The sequence below is a fragment of the Onychomys torridus genome, chromosome 13 (genome assembly GCF_903995425.1).
Source record: "Onychomys torridus chromosome 13, mOncTor1.1, whole genome shotgun sequence".
Lineage (NCBI taxonomy): Eukaryota > Metazoa > Chordata > Mammalia > Rodentia > Cricetidae > Onychomys > Onychomys torridus.
The window spans coordinates 38618697-38645024 of NC_050455.1; the positions used below are offsets into that span (position 1 = coordinate 38618697).

The 26328-nt window shown below is 35.7% G+C and overlaps 1 protein-coding gene across 5 annotated transcripts in view; it reads left to right on the top strand.

Moving 5' to 3' along the window:
- Positions 1–26328, top strand: part of Dmxl1 (Dmx like 1) — a 151961-nt gene that overhangs the window by 106926 nt on the left and 18707 nt on the right. For 3 of the 5 annotated variants that reach the window (XM_036205232.1, XM_036205234.1, XM_036205236.1), the window contains 8 exons: positions 2162–2310; positions 4759–4844; positions 5728–5929; positions 7743–7860; positions 11608–11670; positions 17315–17401; positions 19537–19658; positions 20469–20610. In XM_036205232.1, the coding sequence (XP_036061125.1) occupies positions 2162–2310; positions 4759–4844; positions 5728–5929; positions 7743–7860; positions 11608–11670; positions 17315–17401; positions 19537–19658; positions 20469–20610 (969 nt within the window). The remainder of the gene's footprint in view (positions 1–2161; positions 2311–4758; positions 4845–5727; positions 5930–7742; positions 7861–11607; positions 11671–17314; positions 17402–19536; positions 19659–20468; positions 20611–26328) is intronic. The other 2 variants (XM_036205233.1, XM_036205235.1) reach the window with 1 other exon arrangement.

Genomic DNA, 26328 nt, shown 5'->3' on the forward strand with positions numbered 1-26328 from the left:
CAAAGTTCATCAGTGATTATTCAGTTAGTGCTTTGTAGTTGGAAGTTTTCTTGTGTCCCAGCCGGTTGGAAATCTCTCCCACTTGTCTCTCCCACTCGTGTCCCCCAAGTAAGCACTCAGAGGCTTATATTAATTATAACTGCATGGCCATGGCCCAAGCTTTTAGCTAGCTAGCTTTGTATCTTAAATTAGCCCATAACTATTAATCTATGTATCGCCACATGTTCCGTGGCTTTACCTGCGACCCATTACATGTTGTTCCTTGGGCAGCTGGCTGGCATACTTCCCTTCCTTCTTCCTGTCTCTACCTTTTGTTTAGACAGAAAAGGGGAATGTCTTTCTGTATGCTGCGAATATGTGTTTCTCTGATTGGCTGATAAATAAAGCCGTTTGGCCTATGGCAAGGCAGCTTAGAGCCAGGCGAGAAATTCAAAGGGAGAGACAGAAAGAAGGTGGAGAGAGACGCCAGCCAGCCGCCCAAGGAACAACATGTAATGGGACACAGGTAAAGGCAATATATAGATTAATAGTTATGGGCTAATTTAAGATATAGAGCTAGCTAGCTAAAAACTTGAGTCTTGGCCATGCAGTTATAATTAATATAAGCTTCGTATGTGTTTATTTGGGGGACTCGAGTGGGAGAGATTTGTCTTGACTTTTGGCAGGCCAGGACACAGGAAAACTTCCCGTTACAGTGTTCTTTTTTTTTTTTTTTTTTTTTTTAAATGAATGAAAGAAGAATCCTCTTGTTATTCAGGGCTGTGAAAGCCCAAGGACCAGAATTAGGATTCCCTGAATCCATCTAAAAGCCAGGCATATAGTGATGCACATCTGTAACTGGATAACCTGGGACAGCTGGTCCCAGGACCTTGTTGGCCAGCCAGTCTAGCAAAATCATGAGCTCTAGATTCAGTGAGAGCCCCATCTCAAATACTAAGGTGGAAAGCAATGATCAAGACACCAAACAGTGACCTTGCTCTCACACATGCATATGCACATAGATAGACACACAAAATGGTTTGTTAAAGCTGCAAGAAAACAGTTTGATGAGACGCCTTTAAACTTCATGCTTAATTTTTCAATTATGATCCCAATGAGTGAGTAAGGTTACACATTTTACTTTTAGCATATACTAATGCTTAGACTGCATTATTTGTATAGCTTAGCACGTTTTTCTCAGCTGCTTTATCATTTGTTTTGACAATTACTTTTAAAAGTCACATAACCTTTCTATTTTTCTTCCTAGTTATTAACATTTTCTTTTTTTTTTAAGAATTTCTGCTCAAATGATCAGTTTTTCAGTCCTGCACTATACCACAGAGCAAGGACTGTTTATTTCTTCTGCTCTTTTATGTTAATTGCCAAATCCCTCACATTTTCAACTTTTGGATGTTTTTCATACTGCCTTATGGTAGTTGACTTCTAAATAATCTCTGATGGTTCCACTCCTGCTGGCCTGTTAAGCTGTATGCTTCAGGTAATGCAGGGAATTTGTCTCTTTTTTTTTTCTCTATTTTTATTTGACCTTCATTTTTGGAGAATTGTTTTCTCTATATATGGGATTATTATTTAGTCAGACTTTCTAAGCCCCATTATATTGTCTAGGCTGGTTACTTTTTCTCTTTTACATTTCACTTAAATGACACTTCAAAGAGGCCTTCTATGGTCAACTTTTACTTTTCTCCATCTTAACTACTTCTTTTTGTAACACTTAATATTTTTTTTACTTAGTTTTACTAAATTCTTTACTTACTTGTTTAACTTTACCACCAAAAATGTAAAACTCTCAGATGGCATTGGCTATAATTCTTTTAAACATTCTTGTCTCAAGCCAGTCTATGCTGTCAAATGCCTGTAATCCTAGCACTTGAGAGGCTGAAGCAGGAAGACCCCAGGTAAAGAGTAGCCTGGGCTGCATACTGTGACCTGTCAGAGAGATAAGGGAGAATTGTGTAGCTATTAGATATATCTCATGTAGACTTTTCAGGGACATTATGAAGAAATTTCTTGTTGAATGGGTGAATAGATAAAATTATATCAAAGATACGGTGTAGTAAATAATATTTTACTTACAATGGAATATCCTCAAATGGGATGAATTATATGTTTAGATACATCAAACCAGACATTTGGATGATAAGGTATATAATTTTTGTTTCAGCCTTTTCTGCCCCCTTCCCAAAGTAGAGCAGAGTATGATTCTGAGGAGAGTCTAGAAAGTGATGACGACAATGATGATGATGATGATGATGATGATACTTTACCTTCTAATCTCCCTCTCCAGGAACATTCTAATTCAAATTCATTCAGGTATAGAATATTGTGTTTTAAGCTTCTTTTTAAAAAATCATGTTGGCCTATATAAATAATAAAAGTAACATGAAATTAGTAATGTACTGAATTATTACACACTTTATCTAGTTGAAATTGTTAAATTCCTTTCTTCTGCAATAAATTTTCAATTAACGCTTGATTATCCCTTGGTAAACCATTATAATTTGTAGCATGTCACACAAATCCTTTCATATTATGCTTTGATTTTGGCCCATAAGATAAATCTATGACTTAAAACAAGAACATCAAATGCTGTTTAGTAGCCCTCTAGTTCTATAAGATATCTTTTTTTTTTTTTAAAGATCTATTTTATTTATTATGTATACAGTATTCTGCCTGCATGTGTCCATGCAGGCCAGAAGAGGGCACCAGGTATCATTACAAATGGTTGTGAGCCACCATGTGGTTGCTGGGAATTGAACTCAGGACATCTGGAAGAGCAGTTGGTGCTCTTAACCACTGAGCCATCTCTCCAGCCCCCAAGATATCTTTAAAAAGCTTTTGTGATTATAAAAACAAAAGTTAAATGTTCACTATACTTGGCACCAGTTTGAATGATTAACTGGCTTTATATTCATGAGTGGTCTTACTCATATGTTGTTTACATTGGAGCATCAATATATTTATTAAGACATGGCATGTTAATGATGGGTTAATAAAAGTTTGAAAAGAAACAAATAGATTTCTGGACAGTAACTCTATTGAAAAATTAAGAGATTTTGCTTTCTGGTGGAGGTTTTTTTTCTGTTGAATTTAGTTTACTTTTAAATATATATGTATGACTCAGAAGTCATATTGTGTAATCCAACAAAAGGAAACACAGTTAAAAACTGGCCAGAACTGGAGATGTAGGTCAATTGTGAGCATTTGTGTTACATGTGTGAAACCCTGGGTTCAATCCTCGGTTTTGGAAAAAAGAAAGGATTAGGGGAAAGTGGTCAAAGGATTTAAATAGTTGTTTCTATAAAGAAGACATATAAATGACTGATAAACACTGGAAAAATACTCGGATTATCAGGGACATGTTAATGAAAATCACAGTGAGATGCTATCTCACTGCTATTAAGGTGGCTTCTACAAAACTAATAAGATGACAGTATTGGCCAAGATGGAGAGAAATTAGAACCTTTTTGTTCTTTTGGTTGGACTCTAAAGTGGTACATACACTTTGGAAAATGATAATGTAGTTTCTTTAAAACTTAAAAATATAACTATTTTATAATATGGTAATTCTACTTTGGGTATATACTGAAAGAATTGAATGTAGGAGCTTAGACATGTGTTTGTACATCTAGTTGACAGCCAGTAGATAGAAGAAATCCAAGTGTCTTAGAGGGTGACTGAATAAGAACAATGTGTTATGTACATAATCAGAAAATTACTCTATTTTACAAAGAAAGGGAATTCTGATTCATGGATGAATCTTGAGGATATTATACAAAGAGAAATAATTCAGTCACAAAAAAATAGTATGTGTTCTGCTTTATGAAGTGCATTAAATAGTCACATTGATAGACTCTGAAATAGAGAAAAGTGTGTAGTTTTTTTAGCAGTTTTGTTCCATGAAAAGTTGTCAAGAATGATGGTTCCAAAACAGTGTGAGTGTGCAGTTGTTGAGAATGCTAAGATGCTCAACTTTATGTTGTGCACATTTCCACAGTTAATGATTTAAAGCCAGTACCATAGACATAAATATGACATATTTAAAATCAGTGAGAAGCAGAAATAATTTTAAGTTAAACTATATACAAATGTAAAGTCAGAAGCCTCATAGTTCTCATTTCTGCTCCATTTTCCCTGGTCCTCATAAAGATAGCCTTTTTGTTTGTTTGTTTGTTTGTTTGTTTTTGTTTTTTTCAAGACAGAGTTTCTCTGTGTAGTTTGGTGCCTGTCCTGGATCCCTCTCTGTGGATCAGGCTGGCCTTGAACTCACAGAGATCCACCTGTTTCTGCCTCCTTAGTGCTGGGATTAAAGGCGGCATGCGTCGCCACCACCTGGCAAAGATAGCCATTTTTATTAATTTCTGTGTCCTTCTGATTACAGAAATAAGTACATCTGTATTATTTCCCCTGCTTTCTTACTTAAATGACACCACACATATATACATATGATGCTCCTAAGCTTACTTTTTAATTACAATTGCATACTGTAGTTTTAGCAATATTAATACTTCATTTTTACAGTTACTGTAAAATTCCATCCTTCAAAACTATTGTTATTTTGCCACTACTCTCCTGACAGGCATTTAGGTTATTTTAACTGTCGTTTTAGGTAATGCTGATGTGAATAACTACTTATATATTATTTTTGTTTTATGACTTTATATCTTTGGGGTAATTCGTTGTAGGGAAATTGTTGTGTTAACGGATGGCATCATTTCTAGATCACGGTAAATGTTTTAACAGAGAAACTTTTATTTTTAGTTGGTCATTGATGCGATTGGCTATGGTCCAGTTGGTGCTCAGCAATTTGAAGACTTTCTATCCCTTTGCAGGTCATGATCTTGCAGGTAATAAACATCTTAATATGAATCAATGCCAATTGTTATTCTATGTGTATATTGTAAATAAAGAAAAGATTTAATGAGTTCCTATAGTAAAAGATACATTTCTTTCTTTCAAGTATAAACTGTTTTTAAATTTTCGTATCATACTCTTACCTGCTGAGGAAATGTTTGAGAAATCAAAAGCCCTGAACCTGATATTATTATATTGAGACTGTGTCTGTACCTAGGACTTAATACTAGACCTATAAACCTTCATATACAGTGAGGAGTTCCAAAGTAGGAGAGGGCTATATATGAAATGAAGGAGTGCAAGACACTTGAGCTGTGAACCATGTTTATTCATACACTAAAGGAAACACTAAAATACCAACTTAAACAAAAATTTTGTGACTGTTGGAATAATAGAGGGTAGAAAGTTTATATTCGTTGCATTATAATAAATCACTAAGTAATTTTCAGAATTAAAATCAAGACTGTTACTAGATGTCGGTAGATGGACAAAATTAGTTAAAATTTGAAGGTAGGATTGCTGTATAATACTGAAGAAGTTCTGATGGAGTAGTGGTTTATTTCATGGTAAACATTGTTGAACTTTTTAAACTTTGCTTGTTATTTTCATTTTCTAAACAAAAATATCCAATGACTTTCAGGCCTGTTACAATTATTAAAGCAATTAATTTTTCTTCCATAAACATTTTCATAATCTTAAAGCATATTTTTCATGTGAAATTAAATTTCAAAGTAATGTTGAAATAGTTGTAAAGATTTATGTCATTTTTATCTTAAAAATGCCAGATTCAGTGCCCACGTATCCCTACTAAGTTTTATTAATATCCTCTGCTTTTTCACACACATTTTACTGTCAATTGTGTTTTCCTTTTTGTAGAACTACCGGTTAGTTCACCTCTTTGTCATGCAGTTCTCAAAACTCTTCAGTGTTGGGAACAAGTTCTTCTCCGACGACTTGAAATCTATGGTGGACCGCCTCAAAACTACATTTCCAGTCACATTTCTGAAGAGAATGTGTCTGCAGGGCCTGCAATACTCCGTCACAAAGCTTTACTAGAACCTACAAACACTCCTTTCAAGTAGGTTTTACCATGGATACTGTCTTTTGTTGGTGGTGGTAGGTGTTTTTTCTTTGTTTGTTTGTTTGTTTAGAAGTTTTGTAGAATCAGGCTATCTTTGGATAACATTTAGAGAAAGAAATACTCACGGTCCATGCTTAGCATTTGGTTCTAGGAGCATATGTCTTACACTGAAGACATCGATGCCCTCCTGGTTTTCAAAGGTTATCAAGCATTTCTGTTGCAGGTCCTAATAGTAACTATTCTAGACACTCAGGATGCATTGTCATGACTAAATAACTCAGACATTTCAGAGTGAAAGCACCCACAGAGAATATGTAACTAAGGAGACTTGACCACAGGCCAGTAAACTTGACAGACTAACCAGATGCGGCTTGAGGAGAGTACTTTTTATTAACTCCTACTCTGCAAAGAATAATAGCTAATCAGCAACTGTTTGATGTATAGTTAAGTTTATACAGTACTTGCTTTATCTGGAAAGTCTTGCCCCAACTAAGTATGAACTAAACACTGTGTTTGGTTCTTTCACGTCATCACTTACGTTCTAATAGCAGCTCTTAGGCCACTTTTGGCCAGAGACAAGAAGGGTATGTCCACAGCAAACACATTCGGAAATCCTGCTTCTAGTTACCTTCTAGGAAACAATTTATGTATTTATTTACTTATTTGCTGTATCCCACGTCTCTGGTTTAAGGGTCAGGAAATTACCAAATCCACTCCTATTCCTGTTTTGTCAGTTTTATTAGCTCAGCCATAAATATCATTTGCAGATGAGGGTAAGACTTTAATGGTTGAATAATTATCTCTAGTACGGAATCTAAAATGCTATGAAACCTAAAAGATTTTGGGTGTCCTATCATCACTTAAAAAGTATTAAATTATAGTCTACCATGTGGTACATGCCTTTACACCACTAGAGAAGCAGAGACAAAAATAGATGAGTTTTTGTGAGTTTGAGGTCTGCCTGGTCTATAGTGAGTTCCAGTCCAACCATAATTATATGATGAGATCCTGTCTCAAAAATACAAACAAAACCAAAGACCAGAAAAATGTTTCAGATTTTGGAGCATTCAAATTAGGGTTGTTCAATTTATCTGCTTTCCTGCTACAATGATATAGTCAGAGAAACCATGTTGTCTACTAATCCTAAACTATTAGTTAATGATCCTTTATTAAAAAACAAAACAAAACAAACTCTTTGGTTGCTCTCCTATGTAGCAAGAATCTTAACAGGTCTTATTAATAAAATCAAACCTGAGGCCAGATACTGGAGTGAATGCTGGAAGACAGAGAAGCAGAACAACCCACAGCTACTCACCTTGCCAGTTCCTCAGCTGATCCTCTTTCCTCAGACTGGAAGCCTCTGAGTCCTCATTCAGAATGAATCTCAGCTGAACTGGTGCTCGAAAGCCTAAAAGCTTAACCAGCCAAATACTGCTAGTTTCTGGTCTTCATGCCTTATATATCTTTCTGCTTTTTGCCATCACTCCCTGGGATTAAAGGTGTGTCACCATGCCTGGCTGTTTCCAATGTGGCCTTGAACTTACAGAGATCCAGACAAATTTCTGCCTCTGGAATGCTAGGATTAAAGGCGTGTGCTACCACTGCCTAACCTCTATGTTTAATATTGTGGCTGTTCTGTCCTTGACCCAGATAAGTTTATTTCAGGGAACACAATACCACCACACTCCTAGATCATGGAGTGAAATCCTAGCTAATTTTTTTTTTTTTAATAAACACTGGTATATGCTAAGGAAATGTCAAGTTAATCAGAAATCTCTGAGGTAAATAATTAAATCTATTGTACCTATAGATCCAGAAATCATCTGGCACTGTCTGTGAAGAGGCTTTGGCAGTACTTGGTGAAACAGGAAGAAATTCAGGAAACTTTCATCAGAAATATATTCACAAAAAAACGATGTCTAAATGAGGTTTGTAGATTTTAAACTCTTTACTATTTTATTACTGGTTTCCTATTCTACTGCAGTCATTAAAATAATGAAGTTTGCAGGGGGTTTGAAAACTCATTTGATATCATAAACAATGTTTAGAAAGGTTTGTTAAAAGGAAAGGGACAATATTTTCACATATCAGTTTAATTAATGTTCTTTGAACTTTTTTCCCTAAAGTAGACATTGGGTTAAGATTCTGATTTTGCATACTGTGTTTTGCATTGTAATGACCAGTTTCTTAAGAGATATTTCCTATGATTTTCACATGATATTTAAGAAAAGTCGACCTTAGAATTAGTTGAAACTGGGTTTACCTCCTGGAAACATTCTGAATATGCATATTTTCTTCTAGGAATTATATATAAATAAAGGAAATTTTACAAATCCATACTAGTTTATAATTAAACTGTAATAGCTTGATTATACCTTGACATCATTACAATGTGGTTTTTGTTTATTTGTTTTTATTTGTTTGTATGTTTGAGAAGAGGGATCATTAGTGCACTGCTACTAAAATATATATTTGATAACGTGAAGATCTTGCCATCTGAATATAAATGAACATCTCTTTTCCTTTTTTCATTGAAAATGCTTTGCAACTAAAACTTATAAGGTGAACCTAAACAGTAGACATAGTTATAAATAGCCAATTTTTCCTCTAGAGTCATTAACAGAGTCTATAAATGAAAGAACAGGGTCATTAGTCTGAAAACAAACTTTGTACTGGTTTTGAAGTGGGAGAAATGAAAATAGCTATATGGTTGGAAAATTAAGAAAATAGAAGGGCTTCACAATAGACAAGGAAAAACAAGATACCATCAAATGTCAAATAAAAGGAAATTTTCATACATAACTGTCTTCCAATTAAAGCACTAAATTGTTTAAATTTTTTTTACTTTTGGAAATTATAATGTAATTACATCATGTCCCCCTCCCTTAGTGCCAAATTATAAATAAACAGTTGGATGTATTGTTGCTTACTGTCTGCTGTGGTCATACCACAGAAAAACATACAGCACTTTTGCTAATTAAGAATTTAATGTGGGGCTGGAAAGATGGCTCAGTGGTTAAGAGCACTGGCTGCTCTTCCAAAGGTCCTGAGTTCAGTTCCCAGCAACCACATGGTAGAGTTGATGTCCTCTTCTGGCATGCAGGCATACCTGCAGACAGAGCATTCATACCTAAAAAATACATAAATAAGAATTTAAAGGTGAATCTAAGCAGACATAAATGTCATTTACTTATTAACATAACTAAAATATGATTATATGTTTACTATGTGAGTTATCACTAAAGCAGTTCAAGAAAATGGATATAGTTAACAATGACTGCTAGATAAGAATATATGACTAATTAAACTGTGTTTAGTAGAAAGGTATATTTTATCTTAAATGTCTTTTCCTAAAATAAATTATAATATATAACTTTCTTATGTAATAAGAATACTGCTACATTGTCCTAGATTTTAAAAACTCACTCTGCTTGCTCCTTTTCCTGTAGTATGTCTTTTAACATGCATATGAAGATTTGATTGTCTCAGTGATTTAGCACAGAGAAATAGAGTGGTGTTAACCATGCCATATCATACAAGAATAACAATTAATGTGTAAACTTACACACTTTTATTTTATCTTATTTTATTGGTGTGGAGTTACAATTGGTTTAATGTTTGTCTAATACCATAATGACATTTAGAAAAATTTTTTTTTATTTTTTTAATTTTATTTTCAAGACAAGGTTTCTCTGTGTAGCTTTGGAGCCTGTCCTGGATCTCACTCTGTTGACCAGGCTGGCCTTGAACTCACAGAGATCTACCTGCTTCTGCCTCCCAAGTGCTGGGATTAAAGGCATACGCCACCACCACCCAGCCTTTTATTTCAGTTTTAAATCAAAAGAATGAGCATAAGTATTAACTAACAGTTTTTGTAGCATCAGTAAGTTAAGTATTTTTCTAAATTTTTTAATCTGCAAAACAACTATTTAACTCCTTTACAATTTTTTTATAATAAACTTAAATACTGGCACAATCATTGAAAGTTATGAGAACTCCCTTGTGGTGGGTTTTTTGTTTGTTTTATAAAGGAAAATGAATTTATTTACACTTTTGCTAAATGGAGGACATGCGTGGCTAATGTCTACCCCATGCTACCTGTGTCCATTTTATAATGTATAGAAAGCCATAATACAAAAGCTAGCACAAAGTGTAAATTTAGACAGGCTAGCTAGAGCTTTTCTGGGGTGGTGAATGGGTGGGGTGGAAGGTTGGGAAGAGAAAGTTCAGGGACCCCATCCCACATTGCCTCTATTGTCTCCATTTTCTCATTGTCTGCTACAGACACAGATTTTTATTCTGGACTAAAGAGAAAATGGGGTCTTAAAAGATCCCCTTTTTTCAAAGAGAAAGGCCTTGGGTTTTGTGGGATGCAGGATCCCTACTCACTTTCCATTCTGGACCTAGCAGTAAGAATTTGTTATTGCCTTATAGTTTTACTACTAACCATGACACTCTTAATGAGATTTTAATAGAAAAATATTCTAAAAAATAGGTTGGATAGAGTTAAAGTCTTAAATTTATAGAGTTGGTAGAAAATTATTTACTAGGAATTGAATAGCCTGTTTAAGGTATTTATAAAAATGCTATATATATGTTTGGTTTTTTTTTTTTTTTTTTTGAGACAGGGTTTCTCTGTAGCTTTGGAGCCTGTCTGGACTAGCTCTGTAGACCAGGCTGGCCTCGAACTCAGAGATCCACCTGTCTCTGCCTCCTGAGTGCTGGGATTATAGGCGTGCACCACCAACGCCCAGCATATATTATTTTTAATACAATGATCATTAAAGCCATTGTGAACTTAATGACTCAGAAAACTGATAGACGGCCTGCTGAGTATTTTGATGCTGCCATTGTTTATTCCTTTATGTGATTGAAAATGAAAATTTACCACTTCTTTATCTGACTTTCATGTATTTCAGAGCTGTTCTTTTCCATTGTAACGCAGTTATTCATCTTTTTTTTTTTTTTCAAACTAAAATTTCTTCCAAAATGGTTGTATTTGTTTGGAAATTAATTACCCATGATTGTAGGTAAACTATCAGCCATTCTCAACAAAAGTTGGATTTAACAGTTAACATCTTTGCACTTTATTGGTTGTATTTAATTTTCTGAGAACTTAAAAGTGCTGACTCAACTTTTCTCTTTGAGTAAGGCTGTATGCCTCCATGCAGGTTATTGACTATTCGTGGCAACATCAGTAGGAGAGAATTTGAAAGATAAAAATTGGGATTTTCTACTCAGGAGGTTTTTCTGGAGGAATTACGTGACATGAAAGCAAGACAGTAGTGTTTAAAACATTAGTTTGACTTTGGTTTTTAGTTGGCACCAGAAGCTCTGAATTTACACATAGAAGGTGACTTAGATTAAAAAAAAAAAAAAAATTCTTTTAATGTCAGCATTATAAAACAAGTGATTAAAAATAATTATTCATGCAATAGAATAATATTTATAGTGGTTGGTTGATAAGGAATTTTGAACCTTCAACATTTCCTGCTCCCTAACCATGCACTCTCCAACACATTCTTTTTTAAATATATGAAATTTAAGAAGATGTCATTTCCATATTCTTTTTTAGTAATTCAATTACAAATATAAGTTTAAAAAAATACTTCAGTGTTGTGCATGTTACATCTCATCTTTATTCTTTGACATGTGATTATTCTTTCTTAATGAAGTCATTAGAGGACAACAATGAAACCATCAAAAATTCTATGATGGAGGAGCCAAACATCAATAAGGTACATAATGTCATTCAACTGAAATTAAAAACTGCATTCTTAACCAGAACAAAAAGAAAATTGTATTTTAGTTTTCAACTGGACTTGGTTTCCTATAGAATGAAACTTATCCTCTCAACTTACTGTTTCATCATAACAACTTAAATGTTGTAATCATAAAAATTGATCATCTTCTAATAATTAAAAGAATGCAGTTTTAAAAGGAGTTGAATGTTTCCTGTTCTGGCTACAGATTTTTCTGAGTAAATACCTCTGAAGTGTTTAGGGAATGTAATTCCATCAAGAGTTTGTATAAAGCATTGTTCTGTGTTTGCAAGTATCACCTTGGAAAGCCAAACTTACCTCTTACTTGAAAATTATAGCAATTACTATTATATAGTATTTATTTTACTCTGAAGAATTGCATATAACATATATCCTTAGCATAGTAAATACTTAAGTTCTTTAGAATTAAAGCAGAGCAGATAAGAATTTGTACAAACATAAATAACTCCTAGATTTTCTGTGGCTACAACATTCAGCTATGTCTCTTATGTGGATATTTAACTCCTCTATCCTAGTATGTATGTCTAAGAAATGTTAAGACAATCTCACATCAGTAATTTTCTTTCCTTGTATAATTATACTAAATAATGTCTCTATCATTGGGCATTCTTTTTCAAATATTTTCCTTTGGTACTTTAGATAAAATATTTGTTTTCTTCACATATGTCTAAAGACTTGTCCATGCTGCCTGAAAATCTAGGCATTGTTTGGTTACCATCATAGATATTTCAGCAGCCACACACTGCTGCACACTTTCGGAATGTCTGTATGGAAGGAATGCAAATGGCCAAAAGTATTTGAAGAATTCTTTATCTTACTTTGCAAGAGAATACAAATAAAAACTACTTTGAGAATCCATCTCACCCCGGTTAGAATGGCCATCCTCAAGAATATAAAGCATATCAAATACTGGCAAGGAGAGGGGCAGAGAGGACCCTACACACTGCTGTGGGAGTAGAAATTGGTGCAGCCACTATGGAAATCAGAATGGAAGGGCCTCAGAAAACAAAAAATAACATTCCCCTAGTCCCAGACATCCCACTTCTGGGTACCCCTCAAAGTGCTCTTAAGTCAACACACTACAGAGGTACTAGCACATCCCTCTGTGTTGCTGTATTATTCGCAATAGCTAGCCTAGGGTCTGTCAGTAGATGATTGGTAATGAGGTACATGTACAAAACAAAATTTTACCCATCATGAAGAAAAAATGAAATCATGACACTTGCATAAAATGGATGAAACTAGAAATCATTATTTTAAGCAAAGTAAGCCAGGCTCAGATAAATGTCATGTTTCTTTATATGAACCTGTATGTAAGTGTGTGTGTGTGTGTGTGTGTGTGTGTGTGTGTGTGTTGCATAGGACATGAAACCAGAAAGGGGATTATGAAGGAAAGGCAAACATCTTAAATAAGAAGGAATAGAGGAAAAAGAGGGTGTTGATATGACTAAAAAACCCCTATTCACCCCAAGAGGGTACCATGACAGACAAGGGACAGCTCCACTCAAGTCTAGCTTAGTGAAACTGTGAGTTTGTTGGGGTTGTTTGCATGAGCATGTGTGACTCAAAAGCAGCTACATCACTGAAAAGTGTGCCTCACATGGGTGACTCTCAAAACCTGCTGCATCCCTGGAGCTCCCTACCCAATTTTAAAATTATCCCCACAAACAGCCTTCTTTGACCTAGCAGTTCTTTACTGCTTTTAAAACCTTGAAGGAGAGACCTTGTGAACCTTTTTGGAACTCTTTAGTTTCTTGAGTCTTGTAAATTTCATTAGCTTCCCTATCCTTCTAAATTTTGTTGGTTTCTTAAAAGTCGGTGACGTGCAGAGAGGAAAGAAACCAACAAAGGAGGGACAGAAGGGAAAGAGGAGGGTAGTAGAAAAGGAGATGAATTAGAACAACGTGTAATAACATTCATGTGAGAATGTGCTAAGGAATCTTTATATGATGCCTTTAAAAACTAAAAAAAAAATATTTTGTGAACTTAAATAACCGCATATTTAAAGTATCTAGCTTGCTCAGTTTAACCATCACCACCTCAAAATTGGGTCTTTGCATATAGGCATTTCTTTCTCAGTGTAAGTGCCTAGGAGTAGATAGCTGAACTACATAGTAGGCATAGATTTTTGCAGCACTGGAGATTGATGCAAGGCCATAGCCTTGGTATGTTTTAACTTCTAAGAAATGTCTTTTCCTGCGTGAGTATACCATTTTACATTCTTACCAGCAGTGTTTAAGATCACAGTTACCTTACATTTTTACATATGACATCAGAGGCTTTTATTTTTATTTATTTATTTATTTATTTATTTGAGCTGAGAATCGAACCCAGGGCCTTGCACTTGCTAGGCAGGCGCTCTACCACTGAGCTAAATCCCCAACCCGGGACTTTTAAATTTTAGCAGCCATGATAGTTTATTGTGGTTTTAATTTCTATTAAGAGCCTGTTCACATTATACTTTCTTTCTTGAAATTGCCATTTCTCCATTTTCATACTGCAAACATCATGACCAAAGTGTCTAATTTAAGAAACAAAATGTCAGTCCTTTTAATGTCCCTGTGATTCCCTCTCTATTCATTAGGTGTCAGAACCTTATGTAGTTAGATACTGTCTTTCTCCATTTGACTTAAGGTTACCCTGTTCATAATTGGCTTGACAGTTGCCAGTTTCTATCTTCTATCTTCTTCCATTTAAACTTTCCAGTATCCTTTGATGCTGTTGACCCCTCGCAGTTTCCTAACATTGTTATTTAACTTAACTTCTATAACTCCAAAGTTTCTTATGTTAGCCAGTGTGCTGAGAACTTTTAGCCTGGCCTCACTTTAGTAATGATTAGAACTAGTATGATTTGAAATGTACCAACACACAGATAATACTTAAACCATAAGATCAACCAGAAAGGAAAGCTGAGGTGAGTTCTTAGCATCTGCATACTCATTTTATTGTGTGGTTGTATCATAATCCGTTTATCTTTTTATATAGAGATTTGAGCTGATTGCATTTTGGAGCAATGCATTGAGCATGCAGATGCTAAGAACTCACCTCAGCTTTCCTTTCTGGTTGACCTTATGGTTTAAGTATTATGTGTGTGCTGGTACATTTCAAATCCCAGTAGTTCCAGTTCATTACTAAACGCTATACGTTCCTTTCTCCAGACCTAAGCCCATGTTTTCTTTCACTTTTCTCAGTCAATGGTAACTTCATTTACTCATTTATCAGTCTTGAAAACTAGAATCAGCTTTTCTTAAGTCGTGCTAAAAGAATACAACCCATTAGCACAACTTATCCCATTCTAGCCACTTAGTACTTGCTCTTCTAATCCACTCTTCCTCAGTTCTCACTTCAGCCATAATCACTTCTTACCTGCTTTTCTTTTTTTCTTTTTTCTTTCTGTTTTGGTTTTTTCGAGACAGGGTTTCTTTGTGTAACTTTGCGCCTTTCCTGGAACTCACTCTGTAGCCCAGGCTGGCCTCGAACTCACAGAGATCCGCCTGGCTCTGCCTCCCGAGTGCTGGGATTAAAAGCGTGCGCCACCACCGCCCAGCCTTACCTGGTTTTCTGATAGCTATCCTTCATCCTTTATATTTTTGCTCCTAACAGAATTTCCAGAATCCTTTGATGGCCTCTAAACATTTGTGTGACAACTGAATTTTTATTGTAGCCTTTAAGCCTTTTCACAAGCTGAACCTGCCTATTCTGCACATCTTAAATCCTACTTGTATAGTCATTCTTACAGAGAATGTACTGGAAGCGGTTGAGATGCTAAGCTCAATTTCTTTAATCACCCCTATGGGATCTGACATGGTGTACAGAACCTTGGTATTTAAAATACCACCACAGTTGAATCTCAAGCAAGCAATCTTGACACCATGCTTTTGAGAAACATTGTTTTGGATGATAGGACAAGAATGTATTCCCATATTGAAAAAGCTTTTTTGAAATTCATTTGTGTCCTCTTTCTTTCCATGGTAAAGTTGAGGAAAGCTCTCCACATGAAACTAGCTGTTCCTCTGTCTATTACCAGCAGACATTTTGTTCTGTGAAAATGTCAGGTCTCTTGTAATGCCTTCAGATTCTTTAGACTCAATAGTGGTCTCTTGGTGTACTTTGTTGATAACCCACAACCACCAGAGTAACCTCTTGATGTGCTTTAGATACCAGACAGATAAATGGATAAATCGTGTTTTCATTTTAAAAAATACAGAAATGGGCCAGAACTAATACTTGCCTTAGAATTAGACCCTCAACCCAGAATGTTTGAATATCAAACACCGAAATTCTTTTATGTTTATAAGCAAGTTTTATTTTAGATAGACTATATTTGACATTTATATATCCAGGGACTATAAATATACATACATATATATAAACATGTATATTATAAATATATAAAGTTTGTTTGCATCAAGGTATATAGGCTTGGTTATTGCATAAGTCTCTGCACCTTGCAATTAAAACCATTCTAGAGGCCAATTTTAAAATAAATTGATTTTTTTTCTTTAATCAATGAGCAGGTATTGGTGATATTTTTATCTAAATTTTGTGGGAAATAAGTTTGTATGCTAATTTTAAAATAATAATTTCTTCATTTCATAATGAGGTTTTAAACATTTCTTAACCTATTTTAGGAGATTAGAGGTAAGAAATATATAATAAATGAAGGAATATTTTAAGCAATGTTTCTTTTAATTGCCTGAGCTTTCCAGCTTACTAATTTTGGTAAATGATGATATTATAAGTATTCTCTTCTGAATTCAAAGCTGTTATACATATGTACGTACCTTTTCTAGGGTAAACAGAATGTCATATATTTGTCCCTCCTGTAAACTCACTTGAATCAATTCAGCTACTAAAGTGAATTACTGACTTGAGTGAGTTACCATCCCTTCCAGGACTCCAGTTTCTCTTTATTAAATGGACGGTTATTTAGATCAGAAGTCAGTAAACTTCAACTGGCTGGTGAATCCCAACTGTTGTTAGTCTAATAACTAAGACTGACCTTTGAACTTTTTAGTAGGTGGTTTAGAAGGGGAAGCAAAATACCAAAAATATCCAAGAGTGAATCTTGGTGGTCCATAAACTTGAACTGATTACCACTTGACCTTCCTTGTAATAGTTGTAGGAATTATTAAATAATTACACTACTTAGAAACTTGGAAAAACTTTATTTCAGTTATTAAAATGTCAGCTAGGTGGTGAGTGGTGGTGCCTGCCTTTAATCCCAGCAGAAGATCTGAGTTCAAGGCTAGCCTGGTCTACAGCTTGAGTTCTAGGACAGCCAGGGTGACACAGAGAAACCTTGTCTTGAAAACAACAACAACAAAAATGATTAAAATGTTTCGATACTTTAAAGTTAGTTCAGTGTTGCTTTAGGAGATAAACAACTCAAAAAGTTATATGTTTTATCAACTGTCTTTTTATATATAAAAACTAGTTTGAACAATTCCCCTCATCAAATTCTTTTCTGGGATAATTAACATATACCATAGTGCTTTGGGATTGATGTATTTTTAAACTTTATTAAAATGGATTTGCATATGTTCACTTCTTTTATCAATGAAATAGCAATTTTAATATTATACTTTCTTCTATTTAGATAGAGGCAGATTTGGGATATCCTGGAGGTAAAGCAAGAATTATTCATAAGGAATCTGATATCATTACTGCCTTTGCTGTTAATAAAGTAAGTATGTAGATGTCTTTTCTGTGACTTCTAACTATTCCTTGTTGGAGAATACCATATCAGTTTACTAAGTGAAAGTACTCTGCTTCCAGATTAATTTCCCTTTCCTTAAACTCTCAGTAATAATTTTCTTTTGTAAAACTATTATATAATTTGCTAATGTAGTTTTGTTATTGTATAATTTGGGAGATATAACTAATAAAATATTTTATTGCTATGCAGAGAACAGTGTTGAGTATTTGAATTCCAAGCAGTAACTTTAAAATATATATAAGATAATACATTAGTTAATCCAAAGAGGGTTTCTAAGGTCTTATATGAATTATTGGACATGATTGTATTTGCTAGAATTTAAATTCATGTATTAGAAATCCAATTTGTATGTTTACATCGTAGTCTTTATTCTTCTGCTTAACATCATCCTTAGAGGTGTCTGTAAGCTCCAGCAGAAGAGGTAGTCTTAAGTGTAATAATCCAAGGGTGAGGTTTGTCTGAATTATATCCCCACTTGAATGTCCCCAAATTACCATACAGCATAGTTTCTGGTGTCGTGTTGTTTCTTTTTCTTTCAATTAGAAAGGTAGGATTATGGTTTTTCGTGTATAACTAAAACATACTTGAAGATTGTGTGTATGCACATATTTATTTTTAATTTTACAATACTACCCAGCCAGGCCATCTGTGGAACTTCTTGCCTTCAAGTGAGCCTCCTGCTTTAGCCTCCAGCATGCTAGCAATAAGTGTTATAGGTGTCGGTCTTGGAACACGTAGAAATCCTTTCACCAGTAGATCGTTCCCTTTCCTATTTTATACCCATCTTCTCGCTTTTATCTAATTTGTTGTTTAGCCATTCTGTTCTTATAGTTCCCTGTATCCTTCATCTCATCTTCTTCATAAACATTTGTGGACCAGTTATGTTTAGACCAGGCAGAACTGCAGTTAGGCAGTTCTCAAGTTGCAATATCTATATAACTCTGAGTTTTGTGTGTGTGCATGCATGCACGGGCACATATACACAGCATACACAACAAATGACTGTCCTCACCCTGTAATATCTGCCTTCTCCTTACAAAAGTATTAGTAACTAGAAATAGTCATTCACCTACATGAAATCTTTTGTTCACTTCTATAAATGTTGCATTATTATTTCTCTACATTTGATATTATATTTTTACATTCTTCCAAAATTTGTAGATCACAAATACCTCTTATTTTACATTTCATGTTTTTTAAATGGCCTTAAGATTGAGCTTTTCCCCGTTTGTTTCATTGGGTATTGTCTGTATCAAGAATTGTGAATGGTCTGAGATTGTATCTTCTATTCAAGCTAACGAGTTAATTTTTTAGCTTATTGGATGCTGTTTGTTAACAAAAGAATCCAGTTTCACTGACGAAGGGCAGATAGTTCAAGTCTAGCAGCATAAGAACTCACAGTAAGATGAACCTTTTCACCCTCTTCTTTGGGCTGCCAGTGACTCATTTCCTCCTGAAGGCTGCAGAGTGACAAGGGCAGGTCTGGTGGAGCTGCTGTGCAGGGCTGTGTTCCTGGAGAAGACCACGGGCTTCAAAGGCCCAGCTGCTTGCCTCTGTGGCTGCAACAGGTGTGAGCTGCTGCACCCAGCTCTTGGATAGCTTTGTTGTACAGATGTTAGGACAGTCAAAGTCATGTGGAGAGTAGAGAAGCCGTTTGCAAAGAGGAAATGAAGTGGGCATGCATTTTCATTCCTACTTGGGTTTTTGTTAGGTATACTAGAATTCCTAGAACATAAACATATCTTCAAGCTTAAGATTATTTTACTAAAAATTTAATTATTAAAATTAAATTTAAGGAGCTGGAGAGATAGCTCAGTGGTTAGGAGTATGGGCTGCTCTCCCAGAGGACCTGGATTCGATTTCTAGCACCCACATGGCAACTCACAACTGTCTGTCTGTAATACTAATTCCAGAGGATCTCACACAGACATACATGTAGGCAAAACACTATAAAAAAATTAAAATTAAAACATTTTCTAAAAAGCTAATTTAAACTATTAATTGGTAAAAATGCTTTTGTGTGTGTTACTAGAGATTTTCTTCAGAAGTAGCCCATATACCTCTTGGGATTTTTAATGTAAAAAACATGATTTATTTTTCAGGCAAATAGAAATTGCATAGCAATTGCCTCCAGCCATGATGTACAAGAACTGGATGTTTCTGGAATCTTGGCCACACAGATCTACACATGGGTGGATGAGGATGCAGAAACAGAAACCAAAGGGTATTCTTATGCTTTGTTTTAATGCAGTCATAGACTATGAGTGTCTGTATCAACTGAAGTGTAACTCTGAAAAGCCTACTTAAGAGACGTAAGTGCCCTCCTGATGCAGTACGCAGCACTTGTCTCAAAAGCAGTGCTCCTAATTAAGGGCAGAATGCATGCTGCTGTGACGAGGGGCAGGTAAGTGAGGGACGACAGTGGCTTCCGAAAGGGAATTAGAGTTTAGGAAGAGTAAAGAAAATGGAAGTTTTTCAGATATGAAAGTTGTTAGCTGGGTTGGGGATTTAGCTCACTGGTAGAGCACCTGCCTAGCAAGCGCAAGGCCCTGAGTTCGATCCTCAGCTCAAAAAAAAGAAGAAGAAAGTTGTTAGTTAAAGCTGAAGAAAATTAAAAGGAATATAAAGTGTTTAAACTTTGACTTGTAAAAAAGAAATGAAGAGCTAGGTGGTGGTGGCGCATACCTTTAATCCAAGCACTGGGGAACCAGAAGCAGGCAGATTTCTGTGGGTTCAAGGCCAGCCTGGTCTACAGAGTGAGTTCCAGGACAGGCCCCAGAAAGAAAAAAAAAAAAAAAAGAAGAAGAAGAAAAAAAAATGAAGACCTGCCGGGCGGTGGGGGTGCATGCTTTTAATCCCAGCACTCGGAAGGCAGAGGCAGGCAGGTCTTTGTGAGTTCGAGGCCAGCCTGGACTACAGAGCGAGATCCAGGAAAGGCGCAAAACGACACAGAGAAACCCTGTCTTGAAAAACCAAAAAAAAAAAAAAAAAGACCTAATGCTCTGTTTTCACTCTAGTTGGTGTTGCTTTGTAGATCAGAAGACTTCCTGGTGATCCATGCTCGTGATGATTTAACAGCTGTCCAAGGCTCAACTCCATATACCCACAGCAACCCTGGCACTCCCATCAATATGCCGTGGCTTGGAAGTACACAGACGGGTAGAGGAGCATCTGTGGTGTGTAAAGTTAAAGATACTTTGGCTTACGCTTAGTTAGCTTTCCTACGTTTTTACCTCTAGGTTAATATATAAAAAGTGATTAACTTAATTTTTAGTTTCTTATATGCTAGAACTGTATGTTTTAATAATTAATAATATTTTCATTTGAAAGGATTACTTTTTTAAAAAATATACTTTGGCCCAGCATGGTGGCACACACCTTATAATCCCAGCACTTTGAGACCAACAGGTCTCTTTGAGGCAAGCCTGGTCTACATAGCATCTTGTTGGACAGCCAGGGCTACATTTAGAGACCCTATCAAAATTAAATAAAATATACTTTGTTTAAACATGAAAGAACTGCATTTTAACTAATGATTATTTGAAGGTATGGGTCATATGTAAACCATGCACTATGAAGCTAATATAGTAAGAATGAGGTTCAGTTGTTCTTTTCTCTTTTTCCAGTGTTGAACTTTAAAAGGAGGGCCTTGTGTTTGTCAATCAAGCACTATTCTTGAGTTCTAGCCCCAGCCCTACATTTTTCCCTGTGTAGAAAAAAAATTACAATGTTTTGCAGCACATGAAAATTACATAAATTTGTAGTAGCAGCTGTGGCTAGCTTTTCATATTTTTGCGGTCCTGCTTCTACTTCGCAGTGTCAGTGTAGCTGGAGAGCTTCTCTCCAGCCCCCGCCAAGCCCTGTTAGTCTAACAACCCATTTATAAAATAAACACACAGACATTCATATTATTTAAACTGCTTGGCCATTAGCTCAGGCCTACCATTGTCTAGCTCTTAATCTTATATTTAGCCCATTTCTATTAATCTATACTTTGCCACGTGGCTTGTGGCTTACCAGTGTCTACATGTTGCTTGTCATGGCGGCGGCTGGCAGTCTCTCCTCTCCCAGCCTTCCACCTCCCAGAATTCTCTTCTCTCTTGTCCCGCCTATACTTCCTGCCTGGCCACTGGCCAAACAGCATTTTATTTATATAGAGCGATATCCACAACATGTCAGAACTTACTGTCTGAAAAGGACACCATGTTGTGCTCATAAAACCCAAGATGTTTTGTCCAGCTCTTGTAAAAATCTGTACTTAACCCTGTTCTAGATAATATCCTTTAGTAGACATCAGTTAAACACTATTCATTTTGAGTATGATATTTTGTAATCCTGGGACATAATATATTTTTTTCAAGAAAAAGTGCAAATTTTCAAAATTGAGCAAAATAAGTTTTAGTGGTACAGTGTGTATGCTGTAAGAAGTTATCTATATTCTCTATGTTTCCCTTTATTAGGCTATAAAAATTGATGCACAGAAACAAAGAAACTCCTATATTCCTTTAATTAACTTCTAGTTGCTAAGGAGTTTTTTCCTTTGTTTTATTGTTTTTAATCCCCTAAATCCCATTGAACATTCTGTTTCCTTTGCCAGCCTGCCATTTTTTTTTTTAAGCAATTGATATAGTAATTGTTCAGGTGATGACTCGGACATCATTAATAAGGCTTTTTTATCTTCTGTAATGGGCAGTTCCTTTATAGGGAATACAGCCTGGTGGTGTTTTGCTTCACTTGTGGTAGCTGTCCCTTTCCTCTTGACTCATTGATCAGATAGAGGAAGCTTCATTCGAAAGGTCAAGTGATTCAAATCACTTAGTTCAGTTTTTCAAGTGCTTGATTTTTTTAAGGATTAAATTGAATTTGAAATTAGAAATTAGTAATTTGAAAATGAAATGACTATGTCAGTCTAAGATTACAAATCTTACAATTTGTCAGCTTTAGTGACATGGTATTTTAAAGGGAAACTTAAGGGAAATATAGATAAATAATGGGTTTTGTTTTTAGCATGAGCCTTAGATAAAACAGTAGTTTCTCTTTTAACTGCCTTTTTGCTGTAACCTCTTGCTCCCTCTCTTCTATATAAAGCAGCAAGTGTTTCTAAAATATTATTCAGATTTTCCCTACTCTCAGATTCTATATTCCCCAATATATCTTTCAAAAACAAATCCTTAACCTGACCTCCAAAACCTTTGCCTGACTCTAATCCTAGCTCTCCAGTCTACGCTTACTCTTTCTGCTCTGTGTATACTGGCTTTCTGTCCCTCAGATCCATACATTGCTGTCATGTTAAAGACTTTGCCTTGCCTTCTCCTTCAAATACTCCTACCTATGTGTAAGCATTCAGATCCCAACTCAAGATCTCAGATTTCTCTGTAGTTCTCTCAGAAGACATCTGCCCCATCTACTGTACGCCTAATTTTATATCTCACCTTATTATCTTTGTAAAACAAATTAGTTGTTGAAATTATCAGTGCATTGTTTAGTTGTCCCTTTCCTGTAAACAGAAACTTTTGGAGGGTTTGCCTGCCTCATAAGTGGATGTGCTCTATAAAGAATAGTGCTGGACACATGTTAGTGTTCAAAAATCGTTCTTTATACACCAAAGCATTATAATTTAGAAATCTGACTTTGGAATTCTTGTTACAGTTGAATATTCTTCCTCAGCAAATTTTAAGAGTGCTTTTTAAAAATTTTTATTTTATTCGATGTGTTTCGATGTGTTTCTTTCCACTCTCCAGCTTCTTCCAGATCATTCCTATTTCCCTACCCCCATTTTCATGCTTTCTCTCTCTCTCTCTCTGTCTCTCTCTCAAAAATAAAAAAGGAAGAAAATCAAAACAAGACAAAAAAAAAAAAAAGAATACCAAAATAAAGCAAAAAACACAAAATACATGGAGTCTGTTTTATGTTGGCCAGCTACACCTAGGCATCAGCCTACCCTGGAATGTGGTTGATAGAGCCGATGACAGTCCAGTGGAGAAAACTAATTTTCCCTTTGCTAGCAGATAGGAATTGCAGATAGCTTCTGGATGAGCGGTAGGACTTTGTGTCAAGTTTTCTTCCTCCATGCTGGTATTTTGTCTGGTTTGAACTTGTGCAAGTCTTATGCTTGCTGTCAGAGTCTTTGTGAGTTCATATATGTATCAGCTCTATTGTGTTTAGAAAACGCTGTTTCCTTGCAATTATCCTCTACCTATGGCTCTAAAAACCTTTCTGCTTCCTTTTGACGTGAATCTTTGAGCTTTGACAAACACATCCCATTCTAGATTGAATGCTCCAAAGTATCTGTCTCTATACATTGTACAGTTGTGGGTTTCCATGTTCCATCCACAGCAAGAAAAAGCTCCCAAAACTTGTCTTATGAGGGTTGAGCAAGGCACTGATCTGTGGGTATAGTGATATGTCATTAGTAGTCATTATTGCTGTGTTCCTTCCACAGAATAATAGTATAGTAAGTTTTTCCCTAGGCACGGGAACTATTGAATTTTTTTTTTTTTTTTCAAGACAGAATTTCTCTATGTAACAGCCCTACTGTCCTGGAACTCACTCTGTAGACCAGGCTGGCCTTGAACTCAGAGATCCACCTGCCTCTGCCTCCCGAGTGCTGGGATTAAAGGCGTGTGCCACCGCCACCTGAATTTCAAGGTTTTAATTCTAACCAAAAATCGGTTGGTTACTCCCTTAATATTGCACCAATATATCTTGTAGGTAGGTAACTGTTGGAGGTCACATGGTTTGTAACTGGGTGAGGTTGATGATTACTTTTCTCTTCCAGTATCATGAAAAGTACCTCATAAGTAGTGAGTAGGAATGAAGCTTCTAGTTGGGCACCAGTTAAGTTTCTCCATGTTTAATGACACAAGTGAGTGTTATGTTCAGCAATAGGGACTTACTGTCAGGTTATCAATAGATTTGACAATTGTCTGTGGTATTAAGAGTCTATGGAATATGTTTGGCTAACATCTCTGTAAGATACATTTCTTCCACAGGGGAGTTTACTTGGTGACATAAGATGTCTAACTGGGGCATTGTCATCCCTAGTATATAGTGACTCCACTTTCATGTATGTGTATATTTTAGGAAGCTTCTATGGTAGTAGGTTTGTATATGACTTTTCAAAAGCCTTTAGTGTTAATCGTCCCTTCCCATATTCCCTCCTTTCCCCTTTTCTCTCACCCATCTTGACATTTAATTCTGTTCTAGTTTCTCCTTTATCTCTTTCTTACGCTATATTCTATTTCCTTTTCCTTGGAAGATCTCCTCTCACTTAGTCCCTATGAGCTACCTAATCTCTGTGGTTATTGTGATTGAAGTGCATATCTAAAGCTTAAAAGCTAACATCCACATATAAGCTAAAGCATGCAACATTTATCTTTTGAGATCTGTTTTATGTCACTCAGGATGATTGTCTCTAGCTTGATTTACCTTCAAATTTCATAGTATCATTTTTCTTAAACAGCCAAATAATGTTTCAATTCTGCAGATATACCACATTCTCAGTATACATTCATTGGTTGATGGACTTTTAATCTGTTTCCAATTTGTGGTTCTTAGGAGTTGGGCAGCAGTGAACATAGATGAGCAAATATCTCTGTAGTAGGATGTATATGCCCAAGGGTGGTATAGCCTGGCTCTTGAGATAGATCAGTTCCCAGCATACTCAGGAACCTCCACACTGACTCCTATGCTGCTATAACAGTTTGCACTCCCACCAGCAGTAAACAAGTGTTCCCCTTTACTTGAATCATCCCACAGTGTGCTTTCACTTGTTTTACTAATCTTGGTCATTGATTGGGGTGAGATGAAATCTCAAGTCATTGGGAGTCATTTTCTTGCTATGCACCATTGACAGAACAGTAGTATTTCATTTTCCCTAGGTCTGTGGCCTACCTAGTCTCAGCATCTAGACCATCTTGCAGTCAGGTCACCATTGTAAATAGCAGGGTTTATAGCTGGGTTGGTGTTTACCTTTTTCTTCTGGCAGCGTGCAGAGTACTTTCCAGTACACTAGTAGATAGGGGTTCTATGTAGGCACCAGCTGTCACCTAATCTGTGTTCAGTGATTGTGTAGATATTGTCTTCAGCAATAGGCAAGTACTATCTTGGTGGCTTTTTAATTGGAAGTCACTCTGATTTATGATTGCCCCCATTCCTCTCTCGAAGAAGATACTAGTAAAATAAGGTGCTTCTTTTTATATGAATCTTTTCAAATAGCTAATGGTTTCTGTATTTTCTATTGCTTTCAGAAAAACTTTTAATCTGTGTTTTATTTTTTTCTGTGATATTTTGGTCACAAACAAAAAGGTAAAAGAATAAGAACCTTTAGACATATATTAATTAAAAATATAGGATTTGGTAGACATGGTGGACATGCCTATAATTATTCCAGCACTCAGGAGGCTGAGGCAGGAGGGTTGCAAGTTACAGGTGAGCCTGGGCTATACAACTAAGTTCTTGTCTCTGGCTGACAAGATGGCTCGGTGGTTGAGGGCAATGGTTGTTCTTCCAGAGGACCTGAGTTCAATTTTCAGAACCTACATGGCAGCTCACAACCATCTATAACTACAGTCCCAGGGGATCCAATACCCTCACACAGACATGAATGCAGACAAAACATCAATGTACATAAAATAAAATTAAATAAAATCATTTTTTAAAAAAAAGTCTGTCTCTGTCCCAACCCTACCCCCAAACAAAGTAAATGGACTTAGATGTGAGGTTTAAAGTAATAGTCATAAAATCAAGTTTTTATTGTCTGGAGAATTAAAAATATATACTTTCTTAATCCTGTCTTGTTACTGAATGATCATTTCTAGTACTTGTTAATAGCAATTTCTTCTGTTCTGGAATAGAATGCATCCATGGGCATCTTTCCATTCCTGTCACTTACC